The sequence below is a fragment of the Doryrhamphus excisus genome, chromosome 2 (genome assembly GCF_030265055.1).
Source record: "Doryrhamphus excisus isolate RoL2022-K1 chromosome 2, RoL_Dexc_1.0, whole genome shotgun sequence".
Taxonomy (NCBI): domain Eukaryota; kingdom Metazoa; phylum Chordata; class Actinopteri; order Syngnathiformes; family Syngnathidae; genus Doryrhamphus; species Doryrhamphus excisus.
The window spans coordinates 31,133,381-31,152,406 of NC_080467.1; the positions used below are offsets into that span (position 1 = coordinate 31,133,381).

The following is a 19,026-nucleotide window of genomic DNA, read 5'->3' on the forward strand; positions in this document are numbered from 1 at the left end:
CTAATCATTACATTATTTTTTTATGTTAATCTTTTCTGTTTCCGGTTTTATATTACGACATTTAAGCTAACTTGATGCTAGTAGTTCCGGTCAGTCTATTTATCAACAATTCAGTCACTGGAATCGCTGTTCTTATTTCAATAATGTGTCTTTTCCAAACAGTCAATAGTAAAAACAATTAAAAATGAACGGAAAGAAGCAGTCGTGCCGGAAAGAATGTTGTCATATTTATATGCCTATACTGTATCTATAAAAAAATATCTTATCTCGGGGCAATGACGTTTACGTCGTAAATTACGACTGTAGTTAGTTCAACTTAAGACGTGATTTTCCAGTAGTGAAGTCCGAACATGTGAAAATATAATACTACAAAAATTATGTCGCTAATTTGCTGTGATTTGAGAAAAAAACAAATTATAATCTATGCTATGACAACATTGCATTTCTTTCTTCCGGGTTCGTGTCACATGACATGGCGGCTGGCCCGCCCTCAGTGGAAGCTGAAGACTCCTCTTGATAGCTTGCTGTCTGCCTTGCTGCGATTTTATCCACCCACGACCACAACATGACAAAACCAGGTCTTTGTGGACGTTAGCCCTCCATCACGGAAGCACCAAGCGAGGCCAGGAGGCGAGAGAGACTGCTTCTCCGAGGTAAATTCACCCCTGTTCGAGCTCCTGTGTTGACGGACACAAAGATGGCTAACGTAGGCTATTTTTTACATAGCTTGTCTGCACTTGCTCGACCAACATACAATAATTACGCTTTTTTATTTTAAATACATATAGTTATTTTTTGACGTGTTACTCACCACTACATCGTTTGCAAATGCTATTTTGCTTATATATATAAATCCCCTCCGGTTGTTTGCACGTCTATTCCGGGCCAATGGCAGCCACTGTACATGCTGTATTTATCTTTCTCACACAACACAGGATTAATCTTTCTAATTAGAGACCATTGTCGGGAGTTCTTTGGCCAGATCCCAACCGGGATTCTCTTTCAGACCGCGTCAATGGAAATGCCACGCCTGGAATGGTTTAAAATAATGAGATTAGTAGTTTTAGATGTTACTGTGTGTGTTTATTCTGAGTGTGTGTTGCCAGCGGTTCACCATCGGCCGATGATGAGGAAACATTGGAAACAAACAAAGAAATGAAATTAAGTGTTTGTCTTCAGCAAACACTGCAAGCTGAAACGGATTCGTCTTGTCAAGTTGACATTATGTTAGCATATTTAAACACCGAACACGCAACAAGCCATGACAAACTCATTCATACATTATAGTTCACATGCCACACACGTTTGATTTGGGGTGTGTTCACACTAGTCGGTTTGAATTTGAATACATCTATACAATTCCATATATTCAACATGTCTGAAATGCAGGCAAAAAATAAAATAACACCCCTATAGTCACCTTTGCACTTTTTATTTTTTTTATTTTTCATATCACTTATATATATATATTTATATTTTGCACTCCTATATATATATATATTTATTTTTCATTTATTTTTTAAATTTTAATGTTTTAATTTTGTAATTTTTTTAATAAAAAAATGAATACATCTATACAATTCCATATATTCAACATAAAATAAAATATAAAAATATAAAAAAATATAAAATAACACCCCTATAGTCACCTTTGCACTTTTTACATTTTTTTTTATTTTTCATATCACTTATATTCTTTATCTTTTTATATTTTGCACTCATATATATTTTTTTTATTTGTTTATTTTTATATTTTAATGTTTTTTATTTATATATTTTTATTATGTTTTTTTAATTTCAATACATTTCTACAATTCCATATATTGAACATGTCTGAAATGCAGGCAAAAAATGTAATAACACCCCTATAGTCACCTTTGCTCTTTTTAATTTTTTTATTTTTCATAGCACGTATATTTTTTATTTTGGTATATTTTGCACTCCTATATATTTATTTTTATTTTATTTTTTTAATTTTAATGTTTTATTTATTTTATTTATTTTTTTTATTTTTTAAGGAGTGCAAAATAAAAAAAAACTCCTTTTTGCACTCCTATTCTTCATTGCTGCACGGACTTTAGCTAAAAAGCTCACTAGCTAAGCACCACTTCCACATTGATTGGGAGGAGAACTTTTTTTCACTCTATCGTGTCGGACATCCCATTGCTGACTTGCATGCAGTGTTAAAGTCATTTAAAGTAAACTAATGTGTAAATCTTTTGTGTCTGCAATGATACACATGTTTGGGATCATTGAAAACGTCCATATTGTAAGTATTTGATGGTATTTGTGGTATTCCTTGGTGTGTTCTGTGTACAATGTGAGTGACTCAGGAGGTTAATTTAGGTATAACTCTAACTTAGACTCGCTTACATCACAGTCAAGGAACAGAATTCACACGTAAACCCAAGGACCACCGTTACCAGAGCATGTGAACGCACCCTTAATGTAAAAAGGCGCTCCGTTGGCGTTTCGTCACTGTGAAAGTTGCTGACTTGCACGTCATAAAGACACTTTGCCCTGTTGAGGAAGTTGTTCACTGCTACTCTCTAGTCTCCTCGCTCATAGTATTCAGTAGTGGGCAGAAATGTTGAAAAACACTGGAAAGTTTGCTTGTACTTGACTTGAAAAGAAGAAGTAGAAGTAGAAGAAGTACTTGAAGGTGATATTGTACAAGCAGTGTCTTGTTATTAATGTAATATTTGTATTTTACTCAACTCTAGCATGTAGGACTAATACACAAATGCTGTTTAGTGGAACAATTGTCTAGCAATCATAAGGCTGGGTGATATGGATCAAAACTAATATCCCGATATATTTACGTCATGATATATATCTCAATATTTTTTCCAAAAACTGAATTTCGAAAGCCAAATATTTGTGCAAAGTTTTATTAAAATGTAAACAATCTTACAGAAAAATAACCACTGAAATAAAATACTATATTCCTTTTTTTTAATAAATCATTATTATTATTAGAGCCCTCTAGACATGAAATAACACCCCTATAGTAGGGCTGGGCGATATGGACCAAAACTCACATCCCGATATATTTAGGTCATGATATATATATCTCGATATTTCTTCCAAAAACTGAAATTTGACAAAAGTCAAAGCCAAATATTTTTATTAAAATGTAAACAATCTTACAGAAAAATTGCCACTGAAATAAAACAGTATATTCATTTTTTAAAATCATTTTTTAATTATTAATTATGAATGATTTAATTATTTTTTTAAACCATTATTATTATTAGAGCCCTCTAGACATGAAATAACACCCCTATAGTAGGGCTGGGTGATCTGGACCAAGTGACTTTACATAAAAGTCCAAGTCAAATATGCGTGCAAAGTCGAATAACGTCTGTCTTGATCCACTGAATCTTTGTCGCAGACACCAATGTTGCATTCGCTGACCTCCTGCCTGTCACAGCAGTGAGTTCGGGAGACGGAACGCAGACATGATGTCCTCCAGTGATGACGTTCGAGGAGAAGGTATGAAGATTTATACTTTGTATGAAAAGTAGTAGGTTTTCAATGATGGAAGTGGGACAGTTGTATGGAAAGACCATCACAATATGCACAAATCTGTGCATTCTAAAGATATAAAAACAGGTAAAAAGAGGCCGCTAAGAATGCATATAATGGGATGCACCTATTTGGACTGGAAAGGGCTCTGAAATGTTACCAAGCTACCGCAGCATTATTATTGTTATTACAATGAGTTTATGTAAAGAAACTTTAGAAAGATTATTTCAGAAAAAAGTTCAATTTTTTTGGAAATACAAAAAAAAATTACACTAGCATGCTAACATTAGCATAGTATTAGCATTAGTATTAGTACACATTTTTATAGACACTTACCACTATCATGTGCATGCTAGCAATGCCAACATGCTAGCATGCTAGCATGCGCATACTAGCATTTTTTTTTTTGCAGTTTTCATGAATGTGAACTTAAGCAGACACCGCTATCATGCAGTGTTGGTATACTCATGTTAGCATGGTAATATTAGCATAGTATTAGTACACACTTGTATAAACACCACTATCATGCTCATGCTAGCAATGCTAACATGCTAGCATGCGCATACTAGCATTTTTTTTTGCAATTTTCATGAATGTGAACTTAAGCAGAGACCGCTATCATGCGGTGTTACTATACTCATATTAGCATGGTAATATTAGCATAGTATTAGTACACACTTGTATCAACACCACTATCATGCTCATGCTAGCAATGCTAACATGCTAGCATGCTAGCATTTTTTTTTGCAATTTTCATGAATGTGAACTTAAGCAGACACCGCTATCATGCAGTGTTGGTATGCTCATGTTAGCATGCTAATATTAGCATAGTATCAGTATTAGTATTAGCAAATGTATTAATATTTCTAGTAATTTGCTGTTTTATTGCAATTTTTTCTCTTGAAAGTCCCTTACATCCTTTCATTTTTCACAAACACTAACATCCCTGTGTTGGCCGGGAAACGATGGCTGCTCAGAAGACGAGCAGTCATGTGACTATCACCACGGGTCGTCAGCATGTTGAGACCAGGCTGAGGCCCTCAGTTTCACTTCTGCTGTTGAGTTTTCACACTATGAGTGCACATTTCCCCCGCCGGTGCCAAAATGTGCAGTCATCTCAGTATCTCATTAACAACATCACAGTGTCACTTCCTGTTGTGCTCCACAGTGTGTGGTCAGACAGCGGCTGGTCCACAAACATATCTATTAGCCATACTGCTGCGCACAACTTCTACTTCTTTCTGCTTTTTTTTTTTTTTTACCTCCGCCAAGGACAGTGCAAAGTGCAAACGCAGCGCAGATGTTATGGTAGCAATAATATAGCAATGCTAGCATGCGCGTACTAGCATTTTTTTGCAATTTTCATGAATGTGAACTTAAGCAAACACCGCTATCATGCAGTGTTAGTATGCTCATGTTAGCATGCTAACGTTAGCATGTTAGAATTGCTAGCATGCTAATATTAGCATAGTAACATTTTGATCAGTTTTTATTAGTACACATTTGTATAAATACTTACCGCTATCATGTGCATGCTAGCAATGCTAACATGCGCATACTAGCTTTTTTTGGCAATTGTCATGAACGTGACCGTAAGCAGACACCGCTATCATGCAGTGCTAGTATGCTCATGTTAGCATGCTAACGTTAGCATGTTAGAATTGCTAGCATGCTAATATTAGCATAGTAGCATTTTTTTAATCAGGTTTTATTCGTACACATTTGTATAAACACTTACCGCTATCATGTGCATGATTGCTAGCATGCGCATACTAGCATTTTTCGTAATTGTTATGAATGTGAACATAAGCAGACACCGCTATCATGCAGTGTTGGTATGCTCATGTTAGCATGCTAACGTTAGCATGTTAGAATTGCTAGCATGCTAATATTAGCATAGTAGCATTTTGATGCAGTTTTTCTTAGTATACATTTGTGTAAACACTTACCGCTATCATGTGCATGCTAGCATTGCTAGCATGTACTAGCATTTGTTTTTTGCAATTTTCATGTGTGAACGTAAGAAGACACCGCTATCATGCGGTGTTAGCATGCTAATATTAGCATAGTATTAGTATTACTACACATTTGTATAAACACTTACCACTATCATGTGCATGCTAGCATGCGCATACTAGCATTTTTTGGCAATTTTCATGAATGTGGACTTAAGCAGACACTGCTGTCATGCGCTGTTAGCATGCTAATGTTAGCATGTTAGAATTGCTAGCATGCTAATATTAGCATAGTATCATTTTTATCAGTTTTTATTAGTACACATTTGTATAAGCACTTACCGCTATCATGTGCATGCTAGCAATGCTAGCATGCGCATATTAGCATTTTTTGGCAATTTTCATGAATGTGAACTTGAGCAGACACCGCTATCATGCAGTGTTGGTATGCTCATGTTAGCATGCTAATATTAGCATTGTATTAGTATTAGTACACATTTGTATAAACACTATCATGCGCATGCTAACATTGCTAGCATTTTTTGGCAATTTTCATGAATGTGAACTTAAGCAGACACCGCTATCATGCGGTGTTAGTATGCTCATATTAGCATGCTAACATAGTTATACTAACATGTTTAGCATTTTCAAAGGTGGTACTTATACAAACACTTGTGTTTGCTATGTGTTAGGATGCTAATATTAGCATGTTAGCATAGGTCATATAGGTCATCCAAACCCTTCCCTATGTGTTCATGGTCAAGGAATCAAAATATATAGATAGATATTTATTAAATATATATATATATATATATTAAATCATATGTATAATATCTCACAAGATCTGTCCTCTCTCTTCCCCTTTAGGGTCTTTGTTCCCTGAGCAGAATCCATCCGAACTGGATGCTCTTTGTCCTTCCCCTCCCGGACCATCCAGACCACAACGGGACTACGAGAGGATAGGAACACGAACCGGAACCTCGTATGTATGACTTCCTGTTTTGAAAGTCACCTGTCGAGTAGTGTACAATTGTAATGTACAATTTATTCCGTATCTTTGCAGTTTTTGCCAGACCCTGATCCACCTGCTGAAGGGGAACATCGGTACCGGACTGCTGGGTCTGCCCTTGGCTGTGAAGAATGCAGGACTTGTGGTGATTTATGGTTTTAATTTTCTCATTTATCAATTTATGAAAGTGATGGTCTCTGTTGATAGAATTTAAGGGATGCGGTTGCCACGTTTAAGATTTATTTTTAACTACGTTAACATGTAGTTGGGCTGTCAAATATAGCTCGTCAATGGCGGGATCTGATTGATTTACTCAATTACGTTAAGATTTTGTAAAAAAAAAAAACAAATAAAAAAAATAATAAGTGGATATTCTCATCATTCACTAGCGTCACCTTTACTGCACAATACAATTTGCTGCCTTCAAGTCTTTTATCTTTCAATAAAATACAGTAAAAATGTGCTAATTTCAGACATATTTGCAAATGGTGATTAATTAGAGAAGCGATTAATCTGATTAAAAATTTTGTGTATGCCTTATAATGTGCACCCAAAGCACCAAAAAATAAAAAAAAATCATAGTTCATTCATTCATTTTCTACCGCTTTTTTCCTCACAAGGGTCGCGGGGGTGCTGGATCCTATCCCGGCTGTCGTTGGGCGAGAGGCGGGGTACACCCTGGACTGGTGGCCAGCCAATCACAGGGCACATATAGACAAACAACCATTCACACTCATATTCATACCTATGGACAATTTGGAGTCACCAATTAACCTAGCATGTTTTTGGAATGTGGGAGGAAACCGGAATACCCGGAGAAAACCCACGCATGCACGGGGAGAACATGCAAACTCCACACAGAGATGGCCGAGGGTGGGAATTGAACCCTGGTCTCCGAGCTGTGAGGTCTGCGCGCTAACCACTAGACCGCTGTGCCGCCAAAAATCATAGTTAGTATGTCTTGTTTTTTTTTCAACTTGCTTCTAATGCACTTTTCTGGTCAAAAACCCAGTGGAAACCTCACAAACACTCAACAGGGACCTGAGAAGCATCCAAAAACGGCATAAAATGGCAGTTTTTGAGGGCGGTGATTTTTGACAAAAATCATAAGGTAGAATGTCGTTTTTTTTTTTCTTTTTTCAACTTGCTTCTAATGCACTTTTCTGGTCAAAAACACAGTGGAAACATCACACACACTCAACAGGGACCTGAGAAGCATCCAAAAACGGCATAAAATGCCAGAGTTTGAGGGTGATGTTTTTTGACAAAAAACGTAAGGGTAGTATGCTGTTTTTTTTATTTTTATTTTTTCCAACCTTCTTTAATGCACTTTTCTGGTTAAAAAAAAAAAAAAAAACAGGGGAAACCTCACACACACTCACCAGGGGCCCCAGAATCATCCAAAAACGGCATAAAATGCCAGAGTTTGAGGGCGCTGATTTTTGACAAAAATCATAAGGGTATGTTGTTTTTTTCCCCCAACTTGCTTCTAATGCACTTTTCTGGTAAAAAAAAAAAAAAGCTAGGGAAACCTCACACACACTCACCAGGGACCTGAGAAGCACCCAAAAACGGCAAAAAATGGCAGTGTTTGAGGGTGGTGATTTTTTGACAAAAAACGTAAGGGGTTAGGATGTCGTTTTTTTGTTTTTTTTTCCCAACTTGCTTCTAATGCACTTCTCTGGTTAAAAAAAACAGTGGAAACCACACAAACACCCATCAGGGGCCCCAAGAGTACCCAAAAACGGCATAAAATGGCGATGTTTGAGGGCGGTAATTTTTGACAAAAATCATAAGTCATTTTTTTTGGGTGTTTTTTTTTTTTTTCAACTTGCTTCTAATGCACTTTTCTGCTCGAAACCACAGTGGAAACCTCACACACACTCACCAGGGACCTGAGAAGCATCCAAAAACGGCATAAAATGGCAGTTTTTGAGGGCGGTGATTTTTGTCAAAAAACGTAAGGAGTTAGGATGTTGTTTTTTTATTTTTTTCCCAACTTGCTTTTAATGCACTTTTCTGGTTAAAAAAACAGTGGAAACCACACAAACACCCAACAGGGGCCCCAAGAGCACCCAAAAACGGCATAAAATGGCAATGTTTGAGGGGGGTAATTTTTGACAAAAATCACATGGGGTTAGTATATCTTTTTTTTTTCCAACTTGCTTCTAATGCACTTTTCTGGTTTAAAAAAAAACAGTGGAAACCACACAAACACCCAACACGGCATCCAAAAGCATCCAAAAACGGCATAAAATGCCAGAGTTTGAATTATGTGATTTTTGACAAAAAACGTAAGGGTATGTCGTTTTTTGAATTTTTTTTTCCAACTTGCTTCTAATGCACTTTTCTGGTCAAAAACCCAGTGGAAACCTCACACACACTCAACAGGGACCTGAGAAGCATCCAAAAACGGCATAAAATGCCAGAGTTTGAGGATGATGTTTTTTGACAAAAAACGTAAGGGTAGTATGTTGTTTTTTTTATTTTTATTTTTTCCAACCTTCTTTAATGCACTTTTCTGGTTTAAAAAAAAAAAAAAAAAAAAAAACAGGGGAAACCTCACACACACTCAACAGGGGGCCCAGGAGCATCCAAAAACAGCATAAAATGCCAGAGTTTGAGGGTGGTGATTTTTGTCAAAAAACGTAAGTGGTTAGGATGTCGTTTTTTTTATTATTTTTTTTATTTCCCAACTTGCTTTTAATGCACTTTTCTGGTAAAAAAAACAAACAAACAGCGGAAACCACACAAACACCCATCAGGGGCCCCAAGAGCACCCAAAAACGGCATAAAATGGCGATTTTTGACAAAAATCACAAGGGTTAGTATATATATTTTATATTGTATATATATATATATTTTTTTTCCAACTTGCTACTAATGCACTTTTCCGGTCAAAAACACAGTGGAAACCATTAACAGGGGCCCCAGAAGCACCCAAAAACGGCATAAAATGGCGGTGTTTGAAGGCGGTGATTTTTGAACGTCGTTTTTATGATGTCATCTACTGTACGGAGTTGTAACGAAAAGCCACACCCACAGTTATAAAAAAAAAATCAATTTAAAAATGAATCTATGGGAAAAGAGTGACATTTATGATATGGTTTTGCATCTTATGAAACATATATGTCGTTTTAATGAAATGTTTATCCTCCATGTGTCCATGCAGCTGGGACCGGTCAGCTTGTTGTGCATGGGCGTCATCGCAGTGCATTGCATGAGGGTGCTGGTCGACTGCTCTCACCACCTCAGTGCAAAGTAAGCTCATCGCTTATGTTACTTGTACTTGTACAAGCTTGCTAGTACTACTTTGCATCAGTATGATGTATGTGTGTGTGTTGCAGGATGAACAGACAGTCTCTGACCTACGGGGAGGCGGTCCAGTACGGCATGGAAAACGTCTCGTGGCTCAGGAGACACTCGCAGTGGGGAAGGTATGAGTTTTTGAATTTACGTTCTCAGTACACGTCACAATTGTTTGTTGGTTAAGCAATACTGTGTGTGTGTGTGTGTGTGTGTGTGTGTGTGTGTGTGTGCTTCTCGCTCTTAGGCGGACCGTCAACTTGTTTCTTATCATCACCCAGCTGGGTTTCTGCTGCGTCTACTTTGTCTTTCTTAGCGACAATGTCAAGCAGGTACTCTACACACACACACACATACAGTAGAACTTATTGTATACTATTTTTTATATATTATACTATTATAGTATTTTTATTAGTAAGGTGACTGTGGTATTTGACCGTTGACGTCAATCAGCTACTTGAACCTGAATTTAACAATCACAACAACTGAAAAGTTGAAAACTGAAAACATTTTTTAACCTACAATGGCCCTCGGATTGAAAATATTGAAAATTATTGAATTGAAAAAAAGTAATTGACAGTTACTATGGTAACGATTATGTCATTGTATGGTCATATCACCTCATACTTTGGTACGTGACAAAAAAAATCAAATAAAATAAAAAAATAAACAAACAAACAAAAAATAACTTAAACTATATTAGGAAAGCAGGAAGTGAACAAATGGAACAGTTAAATTAAAATTAAAATTAAAATTAAAATTAAAATTAAAATTAAAATTAAAATTAAAATTAAAATTAAAATTAACATTAAAATTAACATTAACATTAACATTAACATTAACATTAACATTAACATTAACATTAACATTAACATTAAAATTAAAATCCTACCCCTCCATCTGGTACTTTTATAATCAGTAAATGTTACATTTGTTCACTTCCTGCTTTCCTAATATAATTTTAGTTTTTTGTTTTTTTAATTAAAATTAAAATTAAAATTAAAATTAAAATTAAAATTAAAATTAAAATTAAAATTAAAATTAAAATTAAAATTAAAATTAAAATTAAAATTAAAATTAAAATTAAAATTAAAATTAAAATTAAAATTAAAATTAAAATTAAAATTAAAATTAAAAAAAACCTACATTATATTAGGAAAGCAGGAAGTGAACAAATGTAACAGTTACTGATTGTAAAAGTACCAGATGTAGGGGTAGGATTTAATAAGCTTTGCTTCTTCCTACTCCTTTTGGACATGTGGAACTGGGAACTGATTATGGGATGCATTCAATTGTAATCTGATGCATGTTCAAATGAAATTAAACCATTACCATAACCATAATACACCATGTAGGTGACCCAGGTTATGTATGGAAAGCTTGCAGTACTGATTGTGACCACTAGATGGCGACGCTTCTCCACTGTCAAGCTGCTTTCAGTGTTTGGACTGCCTTACCTTTGTTCTTTTCCATAGAGTGTAAGAGTGCTTGGTAATGAGCAAATTAAGACTTTGCTGAGCTTAATGAGAAGAAATTATGTAAATTAATAATTTTCTTGAAGCAGCTTCATCACAAAATTGGAGAAAATATCTCACAAAATATTTCACAAACATACGGAGTGTGTATGTGGCCGTATCTTATGCTTACCCTTTGTAATTATTATTTTTTAAATTATTTATAAAAAAATATATATTTATATTTTATTTATATTGTTATATATTTTATAATTTATTTTATTTTTTATTTTTTTATTATTATTTTTTTTAATTTTTTTTTCAGGTGGTGGAAGCAGCCAACGGCACCACCTTCAATTGTCAGATCAGCAACACCAACCAGACCGAGATCCTGGTCCCCAGCTTCGACTCCCGCCTCTACATGCTCTGTTTCCTGCCCGCATTCATCCTGCTGGTCTTCACCCCCAACCTGAAGTACCTGGCGCCCCTGTCGCTCATCGCTAACCTGGTCATGGCCGCCAGTCTGGTCCTCATCTACTTCTACTCCATCACGGTACGTTCCTCATGCAAGCACACTCGAGGTGACACAAGATATATATACAGTATTAAAATATTAGATATTCATTTTATGTATATTATCCCCAGCATTATTTATTATTATTTGTACTGTTAATTTATTTTTTTTTGCGAAACGTGGTTGCAAAGCCCCGGCGAGAGAGACCATACAGACCACACTTCTGGAGCTAGACCTGCCAAGTGGAAAAGAGCTCAGATATTCCAGCAGACATTTGCATAAAAACCAACTTGTCCGCTTGTCACACTTTAGAAAAAAAAAAGTGCTCGAGCTCAGGCGGTGAATAGCAAATAGTTTGATTGAATATTTGAATGGCTTAAAGGGAATTCTTCCTTTTCAGACGGGATCTTTAAGTTTAGAAAAAAATGAACTTCATATTTCTTTTCTTGCACACGTAACCAGGCTGCGGGGCACCAAGCCTGAGGCCTTTTTCCAGCGGTTTTTGTCGAGTTTGTCTCATAAAGACTTTTTTTCCCTAATTTGATGACGACTATTTTCTCTTAATATTTTGACTTTATTCGTTACTTTTCCTCATAATATTATTATTTTTTTCTTGTTAGAATTTTTTCTCTTAATGTTTTTACATGTTTCTTAGACAATTAGACAGTTGACCAATGCATTTTTTTTTAAACTTAAATTTTTTTTCTCAATGTTTTTACATGTTTCTTAGACGATTAGGCAGTTGATCAATAAAAAAATGAAAAAACTTTAAAAAAAATTCTTGTTAGATTTTTTTCTCCTAATGTTTTTACACGTTTCTTAGACAATGAGACAGTTGACCAATAAGAAAAAAACGTACATTTTTTTTCTCAATGTTTTTACATGTTTCTTAGACAATTAGACAGTTGACCAATAAAAAAAAATAAAAAATATTTTCTTGTTAGATCTTTTCTCTTAATGTTTTTACATGTTTCTTAGACAATTAGAAAGCTGACCAATTAAAAAAATATATATTTTTTTCTCGTTAGATGTTTTTTCTCTTAATGTTTTTACATGTTTTTTAGACACTTGACCAATAAAAAATAATTTTTTTCTTGTTATATTTTTTTCTCTTAATGTTCCTACATGTTTCTTAGACAATTAGAAAGTTGACCAATAAAAAAACGTAATTTTTTTTTCTTGTTAGATGTTTTTTTTCTTAATGTTTTTACATGTTTCTTACACAATTAGACACTTGACCAATCATTTTTTAAAAAAAAACAATTTTTTTTCTCTTAATGTTTTTACATGTTTCTTAGACAATTAGACACTTGACCAATAAAAAAAAAACTTTAATTTTTTCTTGTTATATTTTTTCTCTTAATGTTCCTACATGTTTCTTAGACAATTAGAAAGTTAACCAATAAAAAAACTTATTTTTTTTCTTGTTTGATGTTTTTTTTCTTAATGTTTTTAAATGTTTCTTACACAATTAGACACTTGACCAATATATTTTTTTTAAACTTACATTTTTTCTTGTTAGATGTTTTTTTTCTTAATGCTTTTACATGTTTTTTACACAATTAGACACTTGACCAATATATTTTTTTAAAAACTTAAAAACTTGTTGTTTTTATGTTTCTTAGACAGACAGTTGACCAATAAAAAAAATCTTTTTTTTTTCTTGTTAGATTTTTTTTCTCTTAATGTTTTTACATGTTTCTTAGACAATTAGACACTTGACCAATAAAAAAAAACGAAACGGCTCCATAGCTACAGCAGTAGTTCCCCTTCGCTGGAAGTGCCCCTCTTAATACTTAATACTTGGTACGTATTACTATTGCATTGATGAGACTAGTTTGGTTTAAAAAAATAAATACATAAAATAAAAATAATGTATTCTAAAGTCCAGGCTGTACCCGCCCCCGACATCAAATCCCCATCTGCCTACCATCAACCAGGCGTACTCGAGCATCCAGTCCTCCCGTGCTGTCTCACTCATTTGAGGAGAATAATGTTCTTCAGTGAAGAAGTGATGTGCGTCATTATTGAGTTCGCTTTTAAACAGACACCCTTCTTTTTTTTTTCCTCCCCGTGTGCTGCGATTGTATTTAACCTCGCCGGTGATTGTGTTGTCGACGTGTTATGGATAACATTCCAGCTGGAAGTGACGGGGAGTGCAGATTACCTGCCTGCAAAGCGTTCCATCATTCAGCGACTGCCCTTTTCCAGATATACACAAGCCAAGAAACCAGAAAAAAAAGAAAGAAAAAAAAAAGCAATTTCTTGCATCAGAGGCTGTACAAAGAGTCAGCACTTAGCCGTGTGAGCTGGCTTGTAGCTTAGGAATCACTTCAGCCATTATTACATATTGAATGGAATCTAATGAGCTGCCTCTAAAAGTCTCTTTAACGAGATAATATTCCTCATTGCCTAGTTTACCACAAGGACTGCGATCTATTTGTGGTGGTGGGGGCGCAAGTGCGTTTAATTTGCATAACTGGTCATGACTCTCAGATACGTATGTATTCTTGCACAGTTGTGCAGCGTTTTTGTGTCCTTGTTAGACCCAGTTTGTGCTGCTCTCTGAAGGGAGTAGTTAACAGCATGGTAAGAGATTTTAGTTTTAGTTTTAATTAATCTATTCGCCTTATAAAATGATGAACTTGGATTAGCAGCCATACCAGGAGATTGATGCAGAGGACTGACAGTTGTTGATAGTAGGCCTCTATGCAAAAATGTACATCCTTCTTTTAAAAATCATATAATTCATTTTCATTGTCTATGAAATGGTTAAAAAATTTTGGAAATGGAAAAAAAAATTGTTAGCAAAGTGCATGAAAATTTGTTTTTCTTTGGAAAACACACTCTCAGATATTTGTGCAGCGTTTTTGTGTCCTTGTTAGACCCAGTTTGTGCTGCTCTCTGAAGGGAGTAGTTAACAGCATGGTAAGAGATTTTAGTTTTAGTTTAGATTTTTAAATGAGTTTATTAATCATCTATTAGCCTTATAAAATGATGAACTTTTTTTTAAATCATCTCATTCATTTTCATTGTTTAGGAAATGGATTAAAAAAATTGTGAAATAGAAAAAAAAAATTGTGAAATGGATAAAACATTTTTTGAAATGGATAAAAATTTTTGTGAAATGAATAAAAAATTTTGTGAAATGCATGAAAAAAAATTTGTAATTTCACAACAAAAATTTAAAAAGCAAAAATTTGAAATTCTGTAGTTATTTTACAAGAACAACTTTGTAATGTTATGATGATAAAAAAAAAACACAATTTTTAGTAGCGGCTGCACAGAATTGCAGCAAAATTGTTTGTGAAATGCATGAAAAAAAATTTCCTTGGAAAACTACGAAATTTGCATGTGTAATTTCACAACAAAAATTAAAAAAAGCAAAAATGTTAAATTCTGTAGTTATTTTACAAGAACAACTTTGTAATATTATGATGGAAAAAAACACTATTTTTAGTAGCGGCTGCACAGAATTGCAGCAAAATTGTTTGTTAAATGCATGAAAAAAAAATTCCGTGGAAAACTACAAAATTTGCAAGTGTAATTTCACAACAAAAATTTAAAAGCAAAAATATTAAATTTTGTTATTTTACAAGAACAACTTTGTAATGTTATGATGGAAAAAAACACAATTTTTAGTAGCGGCTGCACATTGTGAAATGCATGAAAAAAAATTCCTTGGAAAACTATGAAATTTGCAAGTGTAATTTCACAACAAAAATTAAAAAAGCAAAAATTTAAATTTCTGCAGTTATTTTACAATAACTACTTTGTAATATTATGATGGAAAAAAACACTATTTTTAGTAGCGGCTGCACAGAATTGCAGCAAAATTGTTTGTGAAATGCATGAAAAAAAAATTCCTTGGAAAACTACGAAATTTGCAAGTGTAATTTCATAACAAAAATTAAAAAAGCAAAAATTTAAAATTCTGCAGTTATTTTACAAGAACTACTTTGTAATGTTATGATGATAAAAAAAACACAATTTTTAGTAGCGGCTGCACAGAATTGCAGCAAAATTGTTTGTGAAATGCATGAAAAAAAATTTTTTTTTTGGAAAACTAACAAATTTGCAAGTGATCCCAAATTTGTAAGCGGTCGTGTAATGAATTAATAATAGGGGAGACAAACAGGAAGTATAAAAAAGGCACAACAAACCAAAAATGAACAAATGAAAAATATTTTTTTCCTCCATTAATCATAAAAACTATCATTTAAAAGCAGTACTTTTGTTGAGTTTTGTTGTTATTGAGTAAAATAAAAATTATTTTTGATGATCTGAATGTGCTGAGAGGTGTTTCTAATATTTAGACCGTCTTACTAGTATTAGAAACAGCTGCAGGTTGAGCGACTTTGCACTGCGTGTTTCTATAAAGCGATTTAATAAGGTGATTTGGAGGATCAGTAAATATTTAACATCCTCTGGAGGCAATTAGCTTCATAAGTGCTTGTTAAAGAGTCTCTACTGAATAGCGTACCGTCCCACGGAAGCATCTGGACGTCCGGGTTGGAAGCGCCTGCCATCTGTTTGGTCAATCCAGCCGTTATGCTGTCCAGCTGCTGAATTTATGACCATAACGCGGACAGTAAAGCCGATTTCGACCGTTTTTGTTAAGACAAAGCCACTAAAATCAGGAATTGATCATTTTGCCGACGTGGATGTATTGAGATGGGCATGCTTGGGCGTGTTGGTTCTATAGCAGAATGAATGGAATCATTGAGGTCTGTCAATCATCTAGTCTTTTTTTTTTTTTCCCAGTGCAGCGATGCTACACGCTAGTGATTGATTTTTTCAGTTTTTGCCCTTTTTGTTTTTATTTTTGAAATATCTCGACATTCTTCTTAATTGTTTGAAAATTTTCATAATATTTTATAATATTTTATTCTGATAAGAATTAAATTTTTTACCAAGCATTTTTTTTTTTTTGGAAAAATTCAACAGTATGCTACTGAAGTGACTTTTTTTTTTTTTACTTTTTCCAACTATTTCAACATTTTTAATCTTGTAATTTAATTTAATTTAATTTTTAATCTTGAAAAAAATCTTTAAAAATCTTTAAAAAAATTTTTTTTAATTTTAATACTGCATTTCAACTAATTGAAGCATTTCTACTAAAATGTTATTTTTCTCCATAATATTACATAATTTTTTTTTAAGTATTTTTTAAAAAGATTTTTGTTCTTAATATTTTTTATTAATTCTTGTAATAATTCAACTGTATTCTACTAAAGTGATTTTTTTTCTTTTAAAATTACAGCTTTTTTTATGATTATTTTTCTCCCTAGTATTACATAATTTTATTTATGTAATTGTGTAATGTAATTATTTATGTATAATTTCTAAGTAGGACCACATCTCTTTAGATTTTTTTTTCTTAATATTTTTTATTTATTCTTGTAATAATTCAAATGTATTCTATTAAAGTGAATTTTTTTCTTTTAAAATTACAGCTGTTTTTTACTATTATTTTTCTCCCTAATATTACATAATTTTTGTAAAAGTATGACCACATCTGTTAAGATTTTTTTTCTTAATATTTTTTTTTATTTATTCTTGTAATAATTCAATTGTATTCTACTAAATTGACATTTTTTTAAATTACAGCTGTTTTTTATTATTATTTTTCTCCCTTATATTACATAATTTTTGTAAACGAATGACCACATCTCTTTAGATTTTTTTTCTTAATATTTTGTATTTATTCTTGTAATAATTCATTTTATTTATTATTTGTTATTTATTTATTAGTCTCACTTTTGTGTTGCATCGGTTCATGTTTTTTGCTGTTTTTTTTTCCCCCCCTCCAGCACATCAAATACCCCATCAACTTGCCCAGCGTGGGCCGGGCCAAAGACTACCCGCTCTTCTTTGGGACGGCCATCTTTGCCTTTGAAGGGATCGGAGTGGTACGTGACAATGCAGCTTTATTATTATTATTATTATTATTATTATGATGATGATGATGATGATGATGATGATGATGATGATGATGATGATGATGATGATGATGATGATGATGATTATTATTATTATTATTACGTTAACTGATTATTATTATCCCGCTGTTGTTCTTTTTCCAGGTTCTCCCGTTGGAAAACAAGATGCAAAGGCCTCAGAGTTTCCGCCTGGTTCTGTATTTGGGAATGGGCATCGTCACATTCCTGTACATCAGCCTCGGAACGATCGGATACATGTGCTTCGGCGCCGACATCGGCGGCAGCATCACGCTCAACCTGCCCAACTGCTGGTAAGATAACGTTCGTGTACCAAGAATTACGAGTCCGTTCAAGGCACCGACCCGACAGCGATTTATGTCGGGTAGTATAGTAGGGGGTGTCACGAGATGAAAACGATATTATATAAAACGATGTCAATATTTCTTGTTTAGAGAAAAACTATCTTGCAAGATTCAGTATCAAATCAGACTGTCAACTACAGTATAATATGGAAGTAGTAGTACCATAATTAAAAATACATAATATAAAAAAATAAAGAAATAAAATAAATGTAATAAATATTTTTTTTAATTATACAGAAAACAAAAATATGCAAAATAAATAAAAATTCTTCTTAAATGTTTGAAAATTTTCATAGTATTTCATAATATTTTTATTCTGATGAGAATTAAAATTTTATTTTTTTTAAATTATTGTAATAATTCAACAATATGCTACTAAAGTGCCTTTTTTTTTTTTTACTTTTTCCAAATATTTCAACATTTTTAATCTTGTAATTTTGACTTTATATGCATAATATTTGGACTTTGCGCTCATAACAAAAAATGTTATTTTTGTCCATAATATTACATAATTTTTGTATGACCACATATGTTTAGATTTTTTTTCTTAATTTTTATATATTATTATAAATTTATATTATATATATATATATATTATATATTATCATATATTATTATTTTTATAATATAAAACAATGCCAATATTTCTTTTCTAATCAGATTGTCAACTACAGTATGGTATCACTACTGCGAAGGGTAATGCACATAATATGGAAGTAGTAGTATCATAATTAAAAATACATAATATAAAAAAAATTAAGAAATAAAATAAATGTAATAAATATTTTTTTAATTATACACAGAATACAAAAATATGTCAAATAAATAAAAATTAAATGAAATAAATACAATAAAATAAGAATATCTTGACATTCTTCTTAAATGTTTGAAAATTTTCATAGTATTTCATAATATTTTTATTGTGATAAGAATATTTTTTTTAATTCTTGTAATAA

At 33.0% G+C, this 19,026-nt stretch overlaps 1 protein-coding gene across 3 annotated transcripts in view; it reads left to right on the top strand.

The window, feature by feature from the left end:
* The first annotated feature begins 103 nt into the window (after nucleotides 1-103).
* slc36a1 (solute carrier family 36 member 1) overlaps nucleotides 104-19,026 on the top strand; it is a 48,790-nt gene continuing 29,867 nt past the window's right edge. The window contains exons 1-10 of one of the 3 annotated variants that reach the window (XM_058056172.1): nucleotides 104-653; nucleotides 3,434-3,495; nucleotides 6,351-6,465; nucleotides 6,547-6,637; nucleotides 9,665-9,753; nucleotides 9,840-9,929; nucleotides 10,046-10,130; nucleotides 11,578-11,805; nucleotides 17,580-17,678; nucleotides 17,853-18,019. In XM_058056172.1, the coding sequence (XP_057912155.1) occupies nucleotides 3,462-3,495; nucleotides 6,351-6,465; nucleotides 6,547-6,637; nucleotides 9,665-9,753; nucleotides 9,840-9,929; nucleotides 10,046-10,130; nucleotides 11,578-11,805; nucleotides 17,580-17,678; nucleotides 17,853-18,019 (998 nt within the window). In that variant the 5' untranslated portion in view covers nucleotides 104-653; nucleotides 3,434-3,461. Of the gene's footprint in view, nucleotides 654-3,394; nucleotides 3,496-6,350; nucleotides 6,466-6,546; nucleotides 6,638-9,664; nucleotides 9,754-9,839; nucleotides 9,930-10,045; nucleotides 10,131-11,577; nucleotides 11,806-17,579; nucleotides 17,679-17,852; nucleotides 18,020-19,026 lie in introns of all 3 variants that reach the window. The other 2 variants (XM_058056183.1, XM_058056164.1) reach the window with 2 other exon arrangements.